Source organism: Acomys minous (genome assembly GCF_964271855.1).
Source record: "Acomys minous genome assembly, chromosome: 3".
Taxonomy (NCBI): domain Eukaryota; kingdom Metazoa; phylum Chordata; class Mammalia; order Rodentia; family Muridae; genus Acomys; species Acomys minous.
The window spans coordinates 77,875,648-77,894,221 of record NC_140485.1 but is presented as its reverse complement, the minus strand read 5'-3'; the positions used below and the strand labels follow the sequence as shown (position 1 = coordinate 77,894,221).

The 18,574-nt window shown below is 45.2% G+C and overlaps 2 protein-coding genes and 1 long non-coding RNA gene across 6 annotated transcripts in view; 1 reads left to right on the top strand and 2 right to left on the bottom strand.

Annotated features, from left to right (window-relative positions):
- Positions 1-3,368, bottom strand: part of SAMHD1 (SAM and HD domain containing deoxynucleoside triphosphate triphosphohydrolase 1) — a 44,478-nt gene extending 41,110 nt beyond the window's left edge. The window contains exon 1 of one of the 2 annotated variants that reach the window (XM_084775680.1): positions 2,966-3,368. In XM_084775680.1, the coding sequence (XP_084631806.1) occupies positions 2,966-3,278 (313 nt within the window). In that variant the 5' untranslated portion in view covers positions 3,279-3,368. The remainder of the gene's footprint in view (positions 1-2,965) is intronic. The other variant, XM_084775681.1, reaches the window with a different exon arrangement.
- Positions 3,369-4,838: 1,470 nt separating this feature from the next.
- The window catches only part of LOC311594195, a 34,248-nt gene continuing 20,512 nt past the window's right edge, over positions 4,839-18,574 (top strand). Inside the window, exons 1-2 of the long non-coding RNA XR_014777990.1 lie at positions 4,839-4,967; positions 18,453-18,520. This is a non-coding gene — a long non-coding RNA (uncharacterized lncRNA). The remainder of the gene's footprint in view (positions 4,968-18,452; positions 18,521-18,574) is intronic.
- Positions 13,035-18,574, bottom strand: part of LOC311594154 (retinoblastoma-like protein 1) — a 57,762-nt gene continuing 52,222 nt past the window's right edge. For all 3 annotated transcript variants that reach the window (XM_084775649.1, XM_084775650.1, XM_084775651.1), the window contains one exon: positions 13,035-14,846. In XM_084775649.1, the coding sequence (XP_084631775.1) occupies positions 14,676-14,846 (171 nt within the window). In that variant the 3' untranslated portion in view covers positions 13,035-14,675. The remainder of the gene's footprint in view (positions 14,847-18,574) is intronic.

Below are 18,574 nucleotides of genomic sequence, written 5' to 3'. Positions count from 1 at the left end.
GGACCTGTGTGAGTTTATGTGCAACATTCAGATAGAGTGTTTGGCCAGTGAACCTCAGGGACCTACCTGTCTGTGTCCCCTCACTTCTGAGATTATAAGTATGCACCACTACACCTAACTCTTCCTGTGGGTGGTGGAATTCAGAACTCAGGTCTTCATGCTTGCATGGTTACTGACCGAGCCATCTCTCTAGACCCTGTTGTAAAGATATTAATAAATAAAATACATATGAATTGGGGTGTGTGACTGAGTGGTAGAGTTCACACACAGCATAAACAGACCCCTGGGCCTGACCCTCCATATTATGTATACACACACAAAAATCTATTCCTCCCCAAAAAGCTTGCAAAATAGATATGGCAGTACTTCATATAAAGTATATGGTAAATGTCAGCCATCACTATTTACTGTAAGTCAAAAAGCATTGGCAAACAGGCCATAGTTGAGCTAATGGACACTTCTGGCAACTTTACTGGTATACATATTTCACCTACTATCTTTTCTAATTACTAAATTAAAAACCAGTATTTTGTAAATCCCTATTGAAATAGAACTGCTTGCCGGGCGTGGTGGCGCACGCCTTTAATCCCAGCACTCGGGAGGCAGAGATAGGCGGATCGCTGTGAGTTCGGGGCCAGCCTGGTCTACAAAGCGAGTCCAGGACAGCCAAGGCTACACAGAGAAACCCTGTCTCGAAAATCAAAAAAAAAAAAAAAAAAAAAAGAAATAGAACTGCTTTACTTATGTTGGTTGGTTGTTAATGGTTTCTCCTTGTTATTTCACTCCCTTTTCTACTGGGTAGATTTTTTTTCTCTTACTCTTAGTTGACTTTATCATTTTGGCTATTTTCTCCAATGTTGTTTTGTTTTGAGATAAAGCCTCGTTACGTAGCCTACGATGGGCTGAAGACCTGAGACTGGGACCTGAAGTCTTGACTGTCTCGCCTCAGCCTCCCAAGTGGTAGAATTACAGGCATATGCTCCCCAGTCATTTTTAGTGAGAACATTAGTTAAGAAATAACTGAAGGGCTGGGGAGATGGCTCAGCGGTTAAGAGCACTGCCTGTTCTTCTAAAGGTCCTGAGTTCAATTCCCAGCAATCACATGACGGCTCCTAACCATCTACAATGAAATCTGGTGCCCTCTTCTGGTCTGCAGGTGTTACATGCAGGCAGAACATTGTATATATAATAAATAAATCTTAAAGAAAAAAAAAGATAAAGAAATAACTGGAGCCAGGTGCTGTGGGGCATACCTGTAATCCCAGTACTCACTGAGGAAGAGGCAGGCAAATGGATTTCTGTGAGTTTGAGCCAGTCTGATCTATAGAGCGAGTACAGGCCAGCCAAGGCTACTCAGAGAAACTCCGTTTTTTTGGGGGGAGGGGGGGGGAGAAACAAGAAAGAAAAAGAAAAAAAAAAGAGAAATAACTGGAATGAATTCTGGAATCGAAAGACTTAATTGCTAAGAATCCAACTCTGCATTGTCTAATGGTGTGACTTTGGAAAGTTACTTAACATCTCTGGCTATGAAAACATCATCTGGGGCTGGAGAGACGGCTACTTAGTGAAGAGCACACACTGTTCCCCAGAGGACTGAGTCCGGTCCTCACACCAGGCCTTGCACAACCGCCTGTAATACCCCACCCCTTCTCCACCCCCACACAAGCATAACTTAAAATAAAAATAAAGCCCGAAGAGATAACCCAGTGGTTGCAGAGGGCTGGCATGCAGTTCTCAGCACCCCTATTACAGCTCACAAGCATCCGTAACTCCCGTTTCAAGGAGTTACACCCTCTTCTGGCCTCAAGAACACAAGGCACACACGCACACAAAGGCAAAACATTCATACGTATACCATTAAAATAAAAGGTGTGGTGGCCTACGCCTTTAATCCCAGTACTCAGGAGGCAGAGGCAGGTGCATCTCTGAGTTAAGAGGCCAGCCTGGTCTACAGAGCAAATTCCAGGACAGCTAGGACTACACAGCCATCTACCCTCATCGCCGCTAAAAAGTTACTTTCCTGTAGAAGAAGTGGGGACGGGAAAAAAAAAAAAGAAAGAAAGAAAAAGAAAAGAAATGTGAGTTCCTGCATTTAGGCTATCTTTATGTCCTGAACTTTAAACTTTGCATTCCGACCTTCAATTAGGCAGCCTCACAAGAAGTAAAGTTTACTGAATTTGCAAATCACACTTCCGGAGCAAACACCTCAGGGGACTATGCCTGGGGTTAAGTTTCACACCCACCACAACAAGCTGAGCAAATGCCAAGTGTCTGGTGCACGAGCAAGAACCAGAAGAGCCACTTAACAATTCCCAGCCTCTACTCTTCCCTTTGCGTGGCCAAGTTGTGGGATGTTGGGGGTCTCAGGGGTCAACTAAGTTGTTCTCATTTTTGGAGGAGAAATTGCTCAGGAGCACTTTGCAAATGCAGTAAGCACATACTGAACCCTACAGGGATGCTAGGGTAGCCAGCGAGAATCCACAGTTCAATCGACTTGCCTCCCCTTTTAGGAAAACCCCAAATTCCAGAACCAGCTTAGGAGCGAAACTTAACAGCGCCTAAAATCTCTCATGGGACCAAGTGTTCCGGGAGCTGCGGTTAGCCCAGCCAGGTGAGCCTGAAAGACCGCAAGCCGCTGCCCGGTGAAGTGTCCTAGAAGGGCGGGGACCTCTCTTGTCAGCAGGAGAGGTGACAAGTTGGCGAAGAGACCCATCCACCGTTACAAGATGCAAAGCTCCCCGTGCACCTCCCAGGTTCGAAGCCCGCAGAGCTAGAACCTTCCTGTGGGTTTGCACTTCACCTGTGCCCACCCCGGGTAGCCCGTCTTGTCCGAGCGCCTCCCGCCCCAGGTTCGGGCTCCCGCCTCCAGTCGCTTCCCCTAGAGGCCTCCTAACGGCGAGCCTCCCGCGTGGGTTCTCCCCGCTCCGCCCCTCGGTCGCCATCCCAAGTCCCTCAGCCCGGCTACCTCTGAAGATGTCCAGCACTCTCTTCTCTCGGAAGCCGCGTCTCTCCAAGAAGGCGCACACGTCCTCCGGCTCCCAGGTTCGGATGTCCGTGTTCTCCAAGCCAGAGTTCGGAGACGTGGTCACCGCTGCAGGAGGGGAGCTCGGCGGTGTCCTTGGGCTGCCGTCGCGGCGGGGCCGCTTAGCAGGTTGCTCCGGGTCTGCTCTCCGCATGGCTACCTCAAACACCCGGCGCGGCGAAGTCAAGCACCGCGGCACCCGGCTCGCGCACAGTCGCACTGACGCCACAGCCCTGAGGGCGAGTCCATTTAGCATTGCCAGCCTCCGGGCCTACTGCGCAGGCGCGCTGGACAGCTGCCCTAGGAGCGTGGCCTCCCTGGGCCCCTAGCTCCCGGCCCATTGCGCAAGCGCAAGGACGGTGCGGTCTCCCTCAACCCCGCCCTTGCGTTTCTTTGAAAGGGCGGGGTTATTAGGGAAACAAGACTTGTGGTTACGGGTGGAGAGGCTAATAAGGCCTGGGCCAAGGTAAAGGGGGCACCTGAGGCTCATCAAGGTTCAACCACAGTCCAGATTAAAGGATCTTCTGGTGAGGTGCTGGTATCCTCCGCGAAAGAAGTACTTTTTGCCGGGTTTCGAACACCCCAAGCTGTAAGTTGTAAAGAAAACCTAAAAGGCAAGGAAACTGGCAGCACCATCCCAATGCAGGAAACAATGGGCAAGGGATTAGCCTAACTGGAGGAACTTGACATGATTGCCAGCTGGTTACCCGACTGTACTTTTGGATTTCACGAATTCAGTTAGTTGGCAGCGGACTGCCCTGAGATGCCAATCATATTTCCAAAGGGTTTTTCCTAATTACTAGTTAAGTGTCCAAATGGCAGGTGTTTGTTTTGCTTTAAGCCGTTTTGGGGCAGGACCCAAATTTCCCCATAAATGCTTCTTCATGCATTACTAGGACAACGACAACTGCTAATTTAAAAAGCCAACACCTTTTCGGGAAACCATGACACATACACAGCTAGTTATTTTAACCTTAGACAGTACTAATAAGATGCTTCATGGTGAGCCCAGCAGCTGCAGGTGAAACTCGGGCATAGAATATAAGCTTGAGGCCCCGTGATCAATCCCCAACACACACACGCACGCACGCACGCACGCACGCACGCGCACACACACACAAAGGCAAACGAACTTTGATGAACCAACTATTTTTAGCAAACAGCGTTGTCGTGTTCAGGACACTGTTCTAAAGGCTTTACAAATGCTAACTCACTTAACAAGTTTCAGATGTAGGAAAGTGAGGTACAAAGGCAGGGAGGAGACGGAGAGACGGGGAAAAGGAGAGCGAGCTAAGAAACAGACACTAGACCTGCTTCTAAAGGCCATGCCCTTAACAACTTGTCATATCAGTCAGGAGTCTCTAAAGAAACAAAGATGATGAAATAAATATTTTTTGCATATGTGTGTTTAAAGGGGATTTATTAAACTGGCTTTCAGGAGTCAGTTCATGTTAGCATACACCCCCCAGTCTGCCTAGCAACCTATGACGTCATTACCTGCCTGCCACTAGGTGGGCTAGCTGCCCAGTATACAAAAGGGCAAACCCACCTCGTGTGTGCCTCTCTCTCTTGCTCTCTTGCCCTCTCTTACCTTCCTCTCTTGTTCCTCTCTCCTCTCTTGCTGTCTCTTTCTCTCTATCCCTCTTCCTGTCTCCCCTCTTTCTTTATCTCTGGGGTACCCCTCCCCTATAATAAACTTCTCCATATTATATCCGTTGTGTGGCTCATATTTCATATTTAGAAGTTCATGTAGTCCCAACAATGGCTGTCTCACTCTGGAAACGGCCAGGAATGTGGTCATTGTTTGTTCCAGGAGGCTGGTTGTCATGGCAGTCCCAGCCCGGCACTGGAGTCCTGGAGGATTCTTGGGGCGCTCCTGGTCCTCTGTTTATACTGGAATCCCAAAGAAGTCAGCTCGAATGCAAAAGGAGTGCCACGGGACAGGGTAAATGAGCATGCCAGGGAGGGAGAGCGAGGGTGCGAAAGGCTGCTAACCCCTTCTCATGTCTTTTTATCTGGGCTGCCACCAGAAGATCCTGCCAGGAGTTAGGATGGGCTTTGCTGTTTCAAATAATCTAATGGAGAAAATTCCAGACTCAGTCAAGTTGTCAACCAAGACCTGTCACCACGTTTGCCAACCCTTCGCTTGCTTTTTGCTTATTGAAACACAGTCTCACTGGGTAGTCGAGCCTGGCCTTGAATTCAGGATCTTCCTGCCTCAGCCTCCTAAGTGCTGAGATTATACGCGTTATCCACCCACACCATTTCATATATTCATTGGGGTTTTTTTGTTGTTGTTGTTGTTTTTTGTTTGTTTGTTTGTCTTGAGACAGGATCTCATTATGTGGCTCTAGCTGTCCTGGAACTCACTATGTCAGCTAGGCTGACCTTGAACTCACAGAGATCTGCCTGCTTTTTGCCTCCCAAGTGCTAGGTTTAAAGGCATACACACCTGGATCCATTGCATTTTTAAAAAAATGAATGTGTGTGTGTGTGTGTGTGTGTGTGTGTGTGTGTGTGTGTACATACCATGGTGCATGGGTAAAGATCAGAAGACAACCTGTGGCCGTCAGTTCTCTCCTTCTACCACAAAGGCCCAAGTGGTCAAATTTAGCTTCTCAAACTTGGCAACTGCGAGCTCTATCACCACTTCTTATTGTTTACATAGGGATATATAATTTATATATATATATATATTCCAAGCTAGTTTCAAATTTACCACGTGGCTAAGGATGACATCAGACTTGTAATACTACTTCTGTGGTGTCAGAGATCATACCTTGGCCTCGTGCAAGGTGGGCAGGCACTCTGCCAACTAATGCACACTCCTGCCCCATTTTTTTTTCTTCTTAACTTGGGGTTTTAGCTTAAATTCACATTCTCTTAGTTAACTCAACATTTCCAATCGCAGTTCCTACAGAGTCAAAGGAGGAAGGGATGTAGGGAAGGGTCGCACTCGGACAAGACGTCGGGACCACGAAAACATGCTCCATCCTGTTAGCAGAGGACTTGGCAAAAACATCCCTCAGTTGTCCCGACTTTATGAAACTGAAACGAGGATAAATGAAATGTAGTTTAAGTCCATGAGGCTGACTTGAAAAATTGTGCTTATCCAATTTATGGGAAAGTCTTTCCCTATAGCATTAGGCAATTAAAAAAAATAATACAAACAGCATTTTAAGTTTAATCAATTGGATTTGCATATTCAGCTTGGCCTAGCAAGATGACTTAATGGGTAGAGAGGCACTTGCTGAGCAAGCATAACGCAATTCGAGCTTGAGTCTAAGGTTGAAAAGAAAGGTCGTAGAAGGGAGGAGACTCTGGGAAATTGTCCTCTGACTGCCATGTATACGCTGTGGCACAGGTGGCCATCCCACACACAGTATTTAAAATAATAATAATAATAATAATAATAATAATAATAATAATAATAATAAAATATATATGTAATTTCCTCCCAATCCTCTCATTTACAGAAGCACTTAATCCTTTGAACTCTTATGGTTACTGGCTCAAGACCACATACTGGTAACAGAGTTGGGAGTCAATTAACATAGGATTTCAACTCTAAAACTGACTCTTTCCGGTGTGCCTCTTGGACAATTCTAATTATAGTCCTGATGACCTGGTCCCACTCAGTCATCCCACAGCCTGGGCAGCAGTGCCTATCAAACAGGAGTCCAGCCCACTCTGAGAGGAACCATTGCCCAAGCTTTCGTCTTCTGAAATCAGTCTTACAGTGCTTAGTAGTAGCGAGGCAATAACATCGACTGGTTTAAAGTCCATTTCACCAATGCCTTTCCCATTCCAAGAAACTTGCTCTGGACCTCCAACGGTCACGTGACCAGATGAATTATGCAGTTTGGTCTTGGCTGCATCGGGCTTCTGATTTCAACACTTCTCCATAGGCAAACATCATCAGTCTGATTCATTGTCTTACTTCCTCTTTACTTTTCACTAAACAGTGCTGCGCGGAGATATTTTTTCCCATTTATGCAAATTTCAAAGCCAACCCAAATTCTTTTTTTTTTTTTTTTTTTCAGAGACAGGGTCTCTCTGTGTAGCCTTGGCTGTCCTGGACTCACAGCTATCCACCTGCCGCTGCCTCCCGAGTGCTGAGATTAAAGGCGTGCTCACCGCCACCTGGCCCAAATTCTTTTTTAAAAATCATCTATTTTTATCTTATTTTATGTGCATTTGTGTTTTGCCTGCATGTATGTCTGTATAAAGGTGTCAGATCTTGAAGTTACAGACAGTTGTGAACTGCCATGTGGGGGCTGGGAACTGAACCCCTGTCCTCTGGAAGAGCAGTCAGTGCTCTTAACCTCTAGAGCCATCTCTCCAGCCCCAAACCCAAATTCTTTCTTTTTTTTGGGGGGGGGTGTTTCCGAGAGAGGGTTTCTCTGTGTAGCCTTGGCTGTCCTAGACTCTCTTTGTAGACCAGGCTGGCCTCGAACTCACAGTGATCTGCCTGCCTCTGCCTCCCGAGTGCTGGGATTAAAGGCGTGCGCCACCACCACCCGGCATCCAAATTCTTAAAAAATAAATACTAAATCCCAGCTCTTAAGGAGGTAGAGAGAGGCAGGAGGATCTTGAATTCAGGCTAGCGTGGTCAACAGAGGGAATCTCTGTCTCAGCAGCAGGCACACGTACGTAGCTGGGGAGATGGGCTCAGTAGGCAAGAATGCTGAACAGGCAGGAGGGCCTGTGCGGGCCTCTGCACACCTGTAACTCTAGAGTTAGGGGAAGGACAGGGAGGTGAGACAGAGGATCACTGGAGCTTGCTGACTGCCAGTCTCCTTCAAGTCCAGTAAGAGACCCTATCTTGCTAGGTGTGGTGGTGCACGACCTTAATTCCAGCCTCATGAGGCAGAGGCAGGGGGATCTCTGTGAGCTTGAGGCCAGCCTAGTATACACAGCAAGGAACAGGCCAGCCAGAGCTACACAGGAAGACCTGGTCAAACAAACAAACAAACAAGGAATAAACCAGTGAGTGATAGAACAGGATGGGGCATGTGAGTCTTTGACCAACCTATGTGCACAGACAAGGACATGCTTGCCTGCACACACATGTACATGTAACAGCAGAATGTCAGCAAAGCCATCGTATCTGGCATGCGTTCTGGTGTGATGGCAGCTAGGCTTTGAAGCAGCCTTCAGTAAGTCAGTGACCGATTGGTATCTGAAGCTTATGGAATTGCTCTTCCTAAGGATTCTCAAGAGCTTAGCTTAGTCCGGAGACATGCCTGGCAACCCAAGAACTCTCCTATGGCTGAGACTTGCTTAGGTAATGGTTCCTTCAGACAACTTGTAGTTCAGGTAAGAGGTTTTGGTATGTGGAAACTGACTTGCTCAAAGTGCCTTTTGTGTAACCCAGAGCACTGACATGTACATACACGTGGAAGGAATATGACTTAGCCCAAGGTGAAAGCAATCTTGGCGGGCTTTGCCCCTAGAAAGAATGTGACTTGGTCCCTGGTCAAAGCAGTCTTGGCAGGCTTTTTTGAGACACCACAGACACCTCACTGAGATAAACATTGTGATGGACGACTCATCCTGTGAAACTGAGACCTGGAAGGTTTAGTCTTGTTCTTTTTAACCTCCTTTCCTTCTTGCTTAGAGTAGTCGAGTTGTAAGGAAGATACTTTTGTTTAATAAATTCATAATAAAACCTAATTGTTAAGGAGCAGAGCTAACACACACACACACACACACACACACACACACACACACACACACACACACACTATTTGGCTAGGGCTGAGATATTTCTCAGTGAGTAGAGCACTTGCCTATCATTCATGATGCCCTCAGACAGACACACATACAGACACAGATAATAGCTGAGTCAGACATTTCACTTTTGCCTAGTGTCTATAATTTTTAATCCTCATAAGAGTTTCCTTGACTGGTTATTCTAGGGTTAAGTTTATGTGGTTATTAATACATTTTCATTCACCCATCAAATATGAGTGTTTACTGGGTACTTAGAATTTGCCTGGCACTGCTCTGAACAGCTAGGACACACCAATAAGCTATATAAACAAAAATCCCTACTTAGTGAAATTTATCTTCTAGTGGCAAGGCCAGCCGTGAACAGTAAGTAATAGAAGACTTGCCTAATATGTCAGAAACTGGTGCTGTAAAAGAGCAGATTAAGAGACCAGGAGGAGAGAGAGATAGGGTTGCCACGTTGGGTAGGATGGTCAGGCAAGGTCTTTGCAAAAGGCGACCCTTGAGCAAAGATGAAGGAATTATGAGTGGTACAGAAAGGCCTTCCAGAGAGAGGAAGCAAGTCCTCCTAAGCAGAAGTGTGCCTGGAGTTGAAAATAGCAAGGGGCTGTGAACACCAAGATTATGTTGTTTACTGGAAAAATCCACTTCTAGTTGTGGTATGGTGCAGTCCTAGCACACACTTTTAATCCAAGAGCTTTCTGCTTGAGTATTGTAAACAGGATTTACTAAAGTTAACCCTAGGTCCAGAGGCAGAGACAGGGAGTGAAGATAGGAAAAAAAAAAAAAAAAAAAAGAGAGAGAGTAAGCGGAAGACAGGAGGATGGATAGAGAGACCCACAGGAAGTAGAAGGGCGGGACATTCAATGAGACAGCTTTTTTGGAGACAGCCTGGGGAAAGAGAGGTTTTGGGGCGGGGAGGCAAGGCATGGGCTGATGAGGAGTCAGCTGGGTGCTTTCTCTGCCTCTGAGTATCAGGCTTCCACCCCAGCACCTGATTTCTGAGTCATTAGTGGTAAAATCAAATATTTGAGATTTTGTTTAAAAAAAAAACAAAAAACAAAAACAACACTGGGCAGAGGAGGAAGCAGTGAGAGATGAGGTCATAACAGGGACACAGCATGAGGGCTGTGCAGAAACCAGGCTTGCGGGCCGGGGAACTCCAACAGAAGGGCTTGAGAGAATGACTTTGGCAAGGTGGCTGGCGTCTGCTCCTGAACTAACCACTGTGAACATGATAAAACGATTGACTCAGTCAGCTTGCTGTTAACTCCTTTAGTCAAAAGGCACGGTCTCATCCTAGTAGGAAAAGATCTACATGGGTTCGAGGCCAACCCTGGTCTAAAAGGCAAGTTCCGGGACAGCCAAACAAAACAAAGTCATTGGTAGGAGTTATCATAACTCACATTTTAAATTCGGCATGGGTTCCTAAACTCAAGTGGTAGTTACATATGCTTGTCTATTGCCAGCATGGATTTGCTTCGTCATCTGAGCAATAATGAAAGGAAAGTTGTCATTGCTATAAAAAGCTAGTCTAATGCACCAGCAGAGCCTCTGGAGGAAGTCACACCCTGTACCTGGCCAACTGTTGGTCGGCTTCGTTACTACAGTTTTGCCTTTTTTAGACTGTAATACGGTGTGCGCACGTACAACGTAGCGCTTGGTACCTGAGTGCTTTCACTTAGCACATAATTTGAGACTTGCCTATGTGTAAGCATACTACATCCATACCGTGTATATTTGTGTATATACACACACTTCAGAAACATCGAGATTCTGCATATGAGAGAAAACAGGCAGTAATGTTTATTCAGCTTTGTACAACTTCCCTACCTCCACCCATTTTCCTGCAGATAATTTCTTTCTTCTTGCCTGGGGGGGGGGGCGACAACATTCTTTTATGTCTGAATAAAATACTATCATGTGTATGCCATTCTTGAAAATCCATTCATATGTTGATGGTTTCACATCTTGGCTGTTGGCATCTTTTCTTTTCTTTCTTTCTTTCTTTCTTTTTTTTTTGAGACAAGGTCTCATATAGACTAGGCTAATGTCGAATTTGAACTTGTTATGGAGAACACCTTGACTTTCCTGATCTTCTGTGCTAGTTCTATGTTAACTTGACACAGGCTGAAGTCGTTTGAGAGGAGGGGCCCTCAATTGAGGCAATGCCTTACTAAGATCAGGCTGCGGGCAAGTCTGTGGGGGTATTTTCTTAATCAGTGATTGATGTGAGAGGGCCCAGCACATTGTGGGCAGTGCCATCCTTGGGCTGGTGGTCTGTAAGAAAACAGATTGAGCAAGCTACGAGGAGCGAGCCAGTAAGCAGCACTCCTCCGTGGCTTCTGCCTCAGCTCCTGCCTCCAGGTTCCTACCCTGTTCCTGTCCTGACTTCCTTCAATGATGAACAGTGATATGGAAGGGTAAGCCGAATAAACCCTTTCCTCGCCAAAATATCACAACAACAGAGACCCTAACTAAGACACTGTCCTTCCTCGGTCTCCCAAGTGCTGAGACTACAGATGTGTGACACCCTGCCGTTTCATGTTGTGTTGAGCGTGCAACCCGGGGCTTCATGCATGCTAGACAGGAACTCTATCAACTAAACTACTTCCTCTGTTGATTTCTGGTTTTATTTTGTTTTTTGGTTTTTTTTTTTTTTTTTGGTTTTTCGAGACAGGGTTTCTCTGTGTAGCCTTGACTGTCCTGGACTCGCTTTGTAGACCAGGCTGGCCTCGAACTCACAGCGATCCGCCTGCCTCTGCCTCCCGAGTGCTGGGATTAAAGGCGTGCGCCACCACGCCACTTAGTAAATCCACAATGTCATAAAACGATTACAACATCCATCAAGTTCCAAACTAGTCTCACCGCACAAGAACCATCTGCGGCCCCATGTGACCTCAGAACAGCTGCAGTTATCCCAAAGGGGCCTGCATTCAGTCACAGGTGGGGAGGGGCTCGTCGGGCCCCACCCAGGGGCTAATGGTAGTGAGGGCTGCTTAGACAGTTTCATACTCAGGCCTCCTAGTGGCCCTGGTTAAACACCGTAGGTCACAAAGTAAAAACAAAACAAAAAAAAATGGAGACTGGTTGGCATGAGGGTGGGGTGGGGGTATGGGGGAGAATAAAGGAGACCAAGAGGGATGCTTATGACCAGAATGTATTTGTACCAATGTATAAAATTGCCAACAAATTACAAATAAAAAGTGATAGCAGTCATTTCCCATTCTCCTCGGAGACCCTGAAAGCTCCAGGATCATTAACTTTTAAGCTGTGCTAAAAGAATTTTAAAGACATAAAATAGATACTTAAAAAAGAAATATGTTTGCCAGGTGGTGGTGGTGCATGCCTTTAATCCCAGCACTTGGGAGGCAGAGGCAGGTGGATCGCTGTGAGTTCGAGGCCAGCCTGGTCTACAAAGTGAGTCCAGGACAGCCAAGGCTACACAGAGAAACCCTGTCTCTAAAAAACAAAAACAACAAAAAGAAATATGTTTAGCCAGGCTGGGTATGGTGGTGCATGCTTTTAATGCTAAGCATGCAGAGGCAGAGGCAGAGGCAGAGGCAGAGGCAGAGGCAGAGGCAGGTGAATCTCTGTGAGTTAGAGGCAAGGCAGGACTACATAGTGAGTGCCAGGACAGCCAGGCCCTGTCTCAATAAGAAAAAAAGATTTACTTTCTTAATGTATTTTAAAAGATATGTTTAAATTTATGTATGTCTTGGTTACTTTTCTATTGCTGTGATAAAACATGACAGTGAAAGCAACTTATAAAGAAAATGTTTAATTGGGATTACAGTTCTAAGTCCATGATGTTCAGTAGAGTGAAGCCATGATGGCACGAACAGCTGCAGGCAGGAGACAGAGAGTGGGCCGGGCATGGCATGAGTCTTTGAACCCTCAAAGCTCTCCCCAATTACATATGTCCACCAACAAGGCCATACCCCCTAATCCTTCCTAAACAGTTCCACCAACTAGAGACCAACTACTGAGGCATATGAGCCTGGGCAGGGGCACATTCAAAGCATCACTATGTGTGTGTGTGCACATTTGCATACAGGTTCCACTGGAGGCTAGCAAGGGTATTGGGTCCTTTGGAACTGGAGTTATAAACTGCTATAAGCTGGCCAATGTGGGTGCCAGGAACCAAACTCTGGTATTCTGTGAGAGCAGCCAGTGCTCCTAACAGCAGAAACACCTCTCTAACCCCAAGACATGTATTTAAAGATGGCTGCAATCTGCTTCTAGTAGTAGTAAAAAGCACAATAGTTTAATAGTTTTTAAAACCCTAATTTTTATTAACTATTTTATGTACATTAATACAAAGTCCTAAAAGTTGGTAAAAACATGTCTTAAGTTTAACATAGTAATTGAATAAATCCCCATCTATATTTTGTACATTAATAATGGAAGTGATACAGTAGTTATAGCTACACAGAAATATGTACAAGGGTTCAAGACAGACTACTATTTGGCATATTACAACATGTGTAGATACTACACAAAACACAAGAATACAATTTTCTGAAAAGTAAAACATAACCCAAATCTCTTTTTAAAATTTAAAAATAAAATTTTGTTTACCATTCATCATTAATTGGACTAATTCAAATTAGATAGTGTTGGACATGTGAAACACAATGCTGAAACAGACTGCCAAGCCAACACTTTATATTTAAGAAAAATAAGGTTTGTAGCTAACAATATTTATCTTGATACATCATCTAAGTGTGACTAAAATGGCTTACTCACATCCTTTCAGATTCCAGAAACACACAAGACAAGGTGAACATTAAAGACATGATTCTTTCAGAGGCTCCACCTCCAGTGTGGGACGGTCTTCAAAGGATCCAGGAGTTAAACTCCAGTGGAAAACTCATAAGAAATCATAATTACAGAACAAAGGGTGAGACAAAGCAGGAAAACAAAGCGGCTCTTGAACCGAAATATTTCAATTATAAGGCATAAAGTGATTTTAATGTGAAAGCTTCAAATATTTTCAGGAAATTAAATAAAAAATGGGAATGAATAATTTAGCTTTTTGAGTCAGGGTCTTGCTATGTGGCCCAAGTTACTCCAGAACTTGCTCTGTAGCATGCGGCCTGACATTCCCAGCCATCTTCCTATGTACCGGAATTACAGGCATGGCCCACTGTGCCTAACAAGAATGATCTTATCATAATGTTACTTTACTAAGGAGATGTAATTTCTCATTTATCTGAATTTTATTCTCCTAGACTAAAAAACAGTTTCTTATTCTGAGAACTACAAGACTGAATACAATTACATATAATAAAGGCAATATAATGAAAATCAAAACTATCTAGTAGTTTTAAAAATAAGCAAGTGTCCCTTTCATAGGGTGGTAACATCAGGCTAAGCGGGCCCAGGACTGGAAAGCAAGGAGTGGGACAGTACACCGGCTCAGGTACAAGGCCGATGTACTCAACGAGGGGAGGAAGACAAGGAGCACAGACAGTCCAGCGCGGTGGTGGCACCTAAGGTGCAGTTACTGCAGCAGGCCCAAGGCAGGCTGGCCCGTCACCGAGCCCACACGCTGTGGGAGCGACCCTCCCTTCAACACGAGCCGACAGTACAAGTATCTCAACTACTCACTGGCTCACAGGAGACATTTGATCATTTTGAAAAGACAGCTAAAAAACAGTTTCTCATTAATTCATCCTAAAAAGTAACTCAAGGAACAAATATTGAAAAATAGTATTAATATTTATAAAGGCACTTAAAACATTTTTTTTTCTAATGTAACTCAAAACACATGTCTGTCAGAAACATGTTGAATAAATGCTTTTTTAAAAAAGCTTGCTTTTGGTGCAAACTTTTGTATCACCCAGCGATAGAAGTGTGAAGTGTGGCAGCCCCAGCTTTCTGCAGAACAACCCAGAAGTGCTTGGATGAGGAGATGTTAGTGATTTGCTCTTTCACTGACAACATCCTGCAGTCGTTTAAGTAAGACGTCATCGTTCTCCTGGCAGGGCCGTTTGGCAGGCGACTCTGCATCTCCACCGATGGCTATTACACGCTTCTTCGTTTTCTGCTCACCCTGCCTTATCATGTTGTTGATGTCTTTCAAACTCTACAGAAACAAGAGGGCACGTGTAAGAGGCAGGAGAGAAGAGAGACCAAGAACTAAGCTAACCGCCTTTTTCTCCCTTCTATCTTCCTCCCCAATCTAAGCACAAGTATGGAGATTATCTTTTGAATCTACATAAAAGGGTAGCTTTTTGAGTGGTTTTAAAAGATAATATACCTTTCAGCAGTAAACTCTAAATGTAGCCTCCAGACCACAAGAAGCAGAGGCACTGAGGGGCTGACGTTAGAATGCAAAGTCACAAGCCTTACTTGTTGAGTCAGGCACTTTGAGGTAGGGCCTAGCAATCCATGTTGTAATGAATTAATTAAATAATAAATTAAATTAATTTTATTTGTGTATGTGTGTGTTTGGTTGTATATACAGGGCACATTACTGGCATGCATGTGCACAGAGGTCAGGAGTTTTAGAAACCCTTCCAGTGCGGGTTCCTGAGATAGTTTCTTATGGTTTTTATTGCTTATTGATCAAAAAGCAAGTTAGGAGGAACGGATTTTTTTCCCCCAGTTTTTTGAGACAGGGTTTCTCTGTGTAGCCCTGGCTGTCCTGGACTCATTTTGTAGACCAGGCTGGCCTTGAACTCACAGTGATCTGCCTGCTTCTGCCTCCAGAGTGCTGGGATTAAAGGCGTGCACCACCAATGCCCAGCTGGGAGGAATGGATTTATTCGGTTTAAATTCCACAGCACTGTTCATCACTGAAGGAAGTCAGGACAGGAAATCAAGCAGGCAGGAACCTGGAGGTGGGAGCTGATACAGAGGTCATGGAGGGGTGCTGACATGGTTTGCTAAGACTGCTTTCTTATAGAGCCAGGGGCCACCAGCCCACAAGCAGCTGGATCTCAGAGAGGCCCTTCCTCAGCTGAGGCTCCTTCCTCTCTGATGACTGTGCCTGGTGTCTCAAGTTGACAAAAAACCAGCCAGGACAACCGGCAAGGGCTTTCACTCACTGTGCTTTCTTGCCAGCTGCAACCCAAGTTTCTGCTTGTTTAATCTTTTCATTTATTATGTACTTATTTAATGTGTATAATATTTTGTTTGCATATATGAGTGTATACCATGTGCATGCCTGGTGCCCACAGAGGCCAGAAGAGAGTGTCAGATCCAGCATTAGGAATGGTTTGAGCCACCGTATAGGTGCTGGGAATGGAACCTAGGTTCTCTGAAAGAGCAGAGTAATATGCATGTGTATGTACAACCAAAAAGAAAATCACATATATTAATAATGTATTATTAAATAATAATAAAAAACAACATAGAACACCATATTTATATTCTTATAAATAATAATACATATATATATAACACATATACACTTTTAAAATTTTTTGTGTTTCTGTTGTGGGGCATGTACATGTCACAGCGCACATGTGGACATCAAAGGAGTCAGTTCTCTTCTAATACAAAGGTCTTAGGGATGTAACTCATCATCAGGCTTGGTGGGAAGGGCATTAACCTTATTGGTCCTTTTCTTTTCTCTTAGGCAATCTCATTACATAGCTCAGGTCGGCCTTGAACTACTAGATGTCTGTCTGCCTATGACTGATGCACTCCTTTGTCTAGTTTAATGGAGTAATGCTTTTAATTTGAAGTGGGAAGATCCACTTTTTTACTTTTTTAAAGTTTTTCTAGACAGGGTTTCTCTGTGTAGTCTTAGCTGTCCTGGACTCGCTTTGTAGACCAGGCTGGCCTCGAACTCACAGCGATCCACCTGCCTCTGCCTCCCAAGTGCTGGGATTAAAGGTGTGCGTCACCACCACCCAGCCTGCAAGCTCTGATGTGCTTATTGACTGTCTGGGGATCTTGGTCATGTAAAGACCCTGACTCAGCTGGTGTGGTCTGTGAGTCATCCACGTAATGCTGACATCACAGGCTCATGAGAGGTGGTTCCTGAAACTGCAGCCCAGTTGTCTAGAGCGAGTGTTAGACCTGGAGCTGCCTGCTAGCTCTTTGTGCTCCCACAGGACTGCAGGACAGTACTGTTGTTCAGCACACTCCCCAAGGGATTCCGACTCTGATTTTGGGATCACTACCTTGGATCCCAGATGGTCTGATATGTTCTAAACACCTTTATGAGCAATAAATCTTGGAGAGGAAATACAAGTCTCATCTTGGCCAATTTTCTTTGACAAATATAGTAAGATCTCAGTAAGTATGGAACCAAACAGGAGATTGAGGAGTTAAGGAGCTGTTATTGTGCTGATACAATTTGTCCAAATAATACTTATGGCTTCTAGAAACTTAGGATGCTGTTGTGCATATCTCTGACACGTCTCCACCAGTGTACTGGGTGAAGACGAAGCTAGCATCTCCATAGGAGTAGCCACAGGAGGAGGCCCCTGTTCTCTAGCGTTCACTAGCCTGGCTGCCATCTGTCCCATGTACTGACCTTCAAAGCCATCCCGTACGGTGAGCATTCCCATAGAGCATGGACTTACAATCCTTACAAGTCTGGGCAGCTGGGACAATCTATGGAGACACTTCTCAAAACAAACCAAAACCTCAACTCCAAGCAAGCAGCGGCCAAAGAGATGGCTCAGTGGTTAACAGCACTAGCTGCTCTTCCAGAGCACCCACTCCAGTTCTAGGGACCCCGACACCATCTTCTAGCTTCCAGACATACATGCACTCACATATTACAATGAAGTAAAAAATTAACAAACAGAAAACAACATCTTTGTTTTTGGTTTGTCAAGACACAGTTTCTTAAAAAAAAAAAAAAAAGCCAGGAGTGGTGGTGCACACCTTTACTCCCAGTACTTGGGAGGCAGAGGCAGGTGGTTCAATATGAGTCCAAGGCCAGCATGGTTTACAGAGCGAGTTCCAGGCCAGCCAAGGCTACACAGAGAAACCCTATCTTGAAAAACCAAAACCAACCAACTAAACAAACACTGTTAAAGAAAAAACAAACAAACCAAAAAACAGTATCTTAACATTCCTTGAAACACCCCATGAGTTAAACTATCTCAAGTGAATGTAATGCTCTCTTTACTTTTGTGGTATAGGATCAAATCCAGGGACTAGTTCATGCTTGGCCAGCACATCAACAGTGAGGCACATCTGCCGAACCAAACACACTGCTTTTCTGGGAGACAGTATCTTACCATGTAGTCCAGGCTGGACCTGAACTCATATCTTCCTGCCTTGTCACTGTCAGACGGTAGCTCTGACTGCTCCTCAAGTCACCGAGCCTGCGGCAGCCCCACCCTGCTCTGCCCCATACTGACAGCACTCTCCATGAGTCTCCAGCTAACAGACTTAAAGGTGCCTGAGACTTTTCACTAGCGATGTTGAGTACACAGGCTTGGAGACACATTAAAGGGGCATTGCAGCCGCACGTCCTGCTTCCCACCCACTCCCCTGGCCTGTGCTAGGGAAGCCGGGAGCCTGGCTCTCCAGGCTCCTGTGAGAAGCTGCAGTCATGCTGATGGGCCTGGCTGCACTTCAGAGTTGCCAACCCCTGTCATGCTGTCTGTCTCTGGCACCCAGTCTGAACGCGTTGGGAATGTTAAGATACTGGTTTTTTTGCTCCTAACACACTGTTGGACATTGTCAGTCACTTTTCTAATCAACTTCTCACCCCCAACAACAGGTCTCAGCACCCCCTTGCCCACTTCTGAGACTGTTCAAGCAACTCAAGAGAGAGTACTGGAATTCCAGGTATGAATCACCATGCCTAACTAAGTAACAATGTTTCTGGTCCCACAAAGCTGA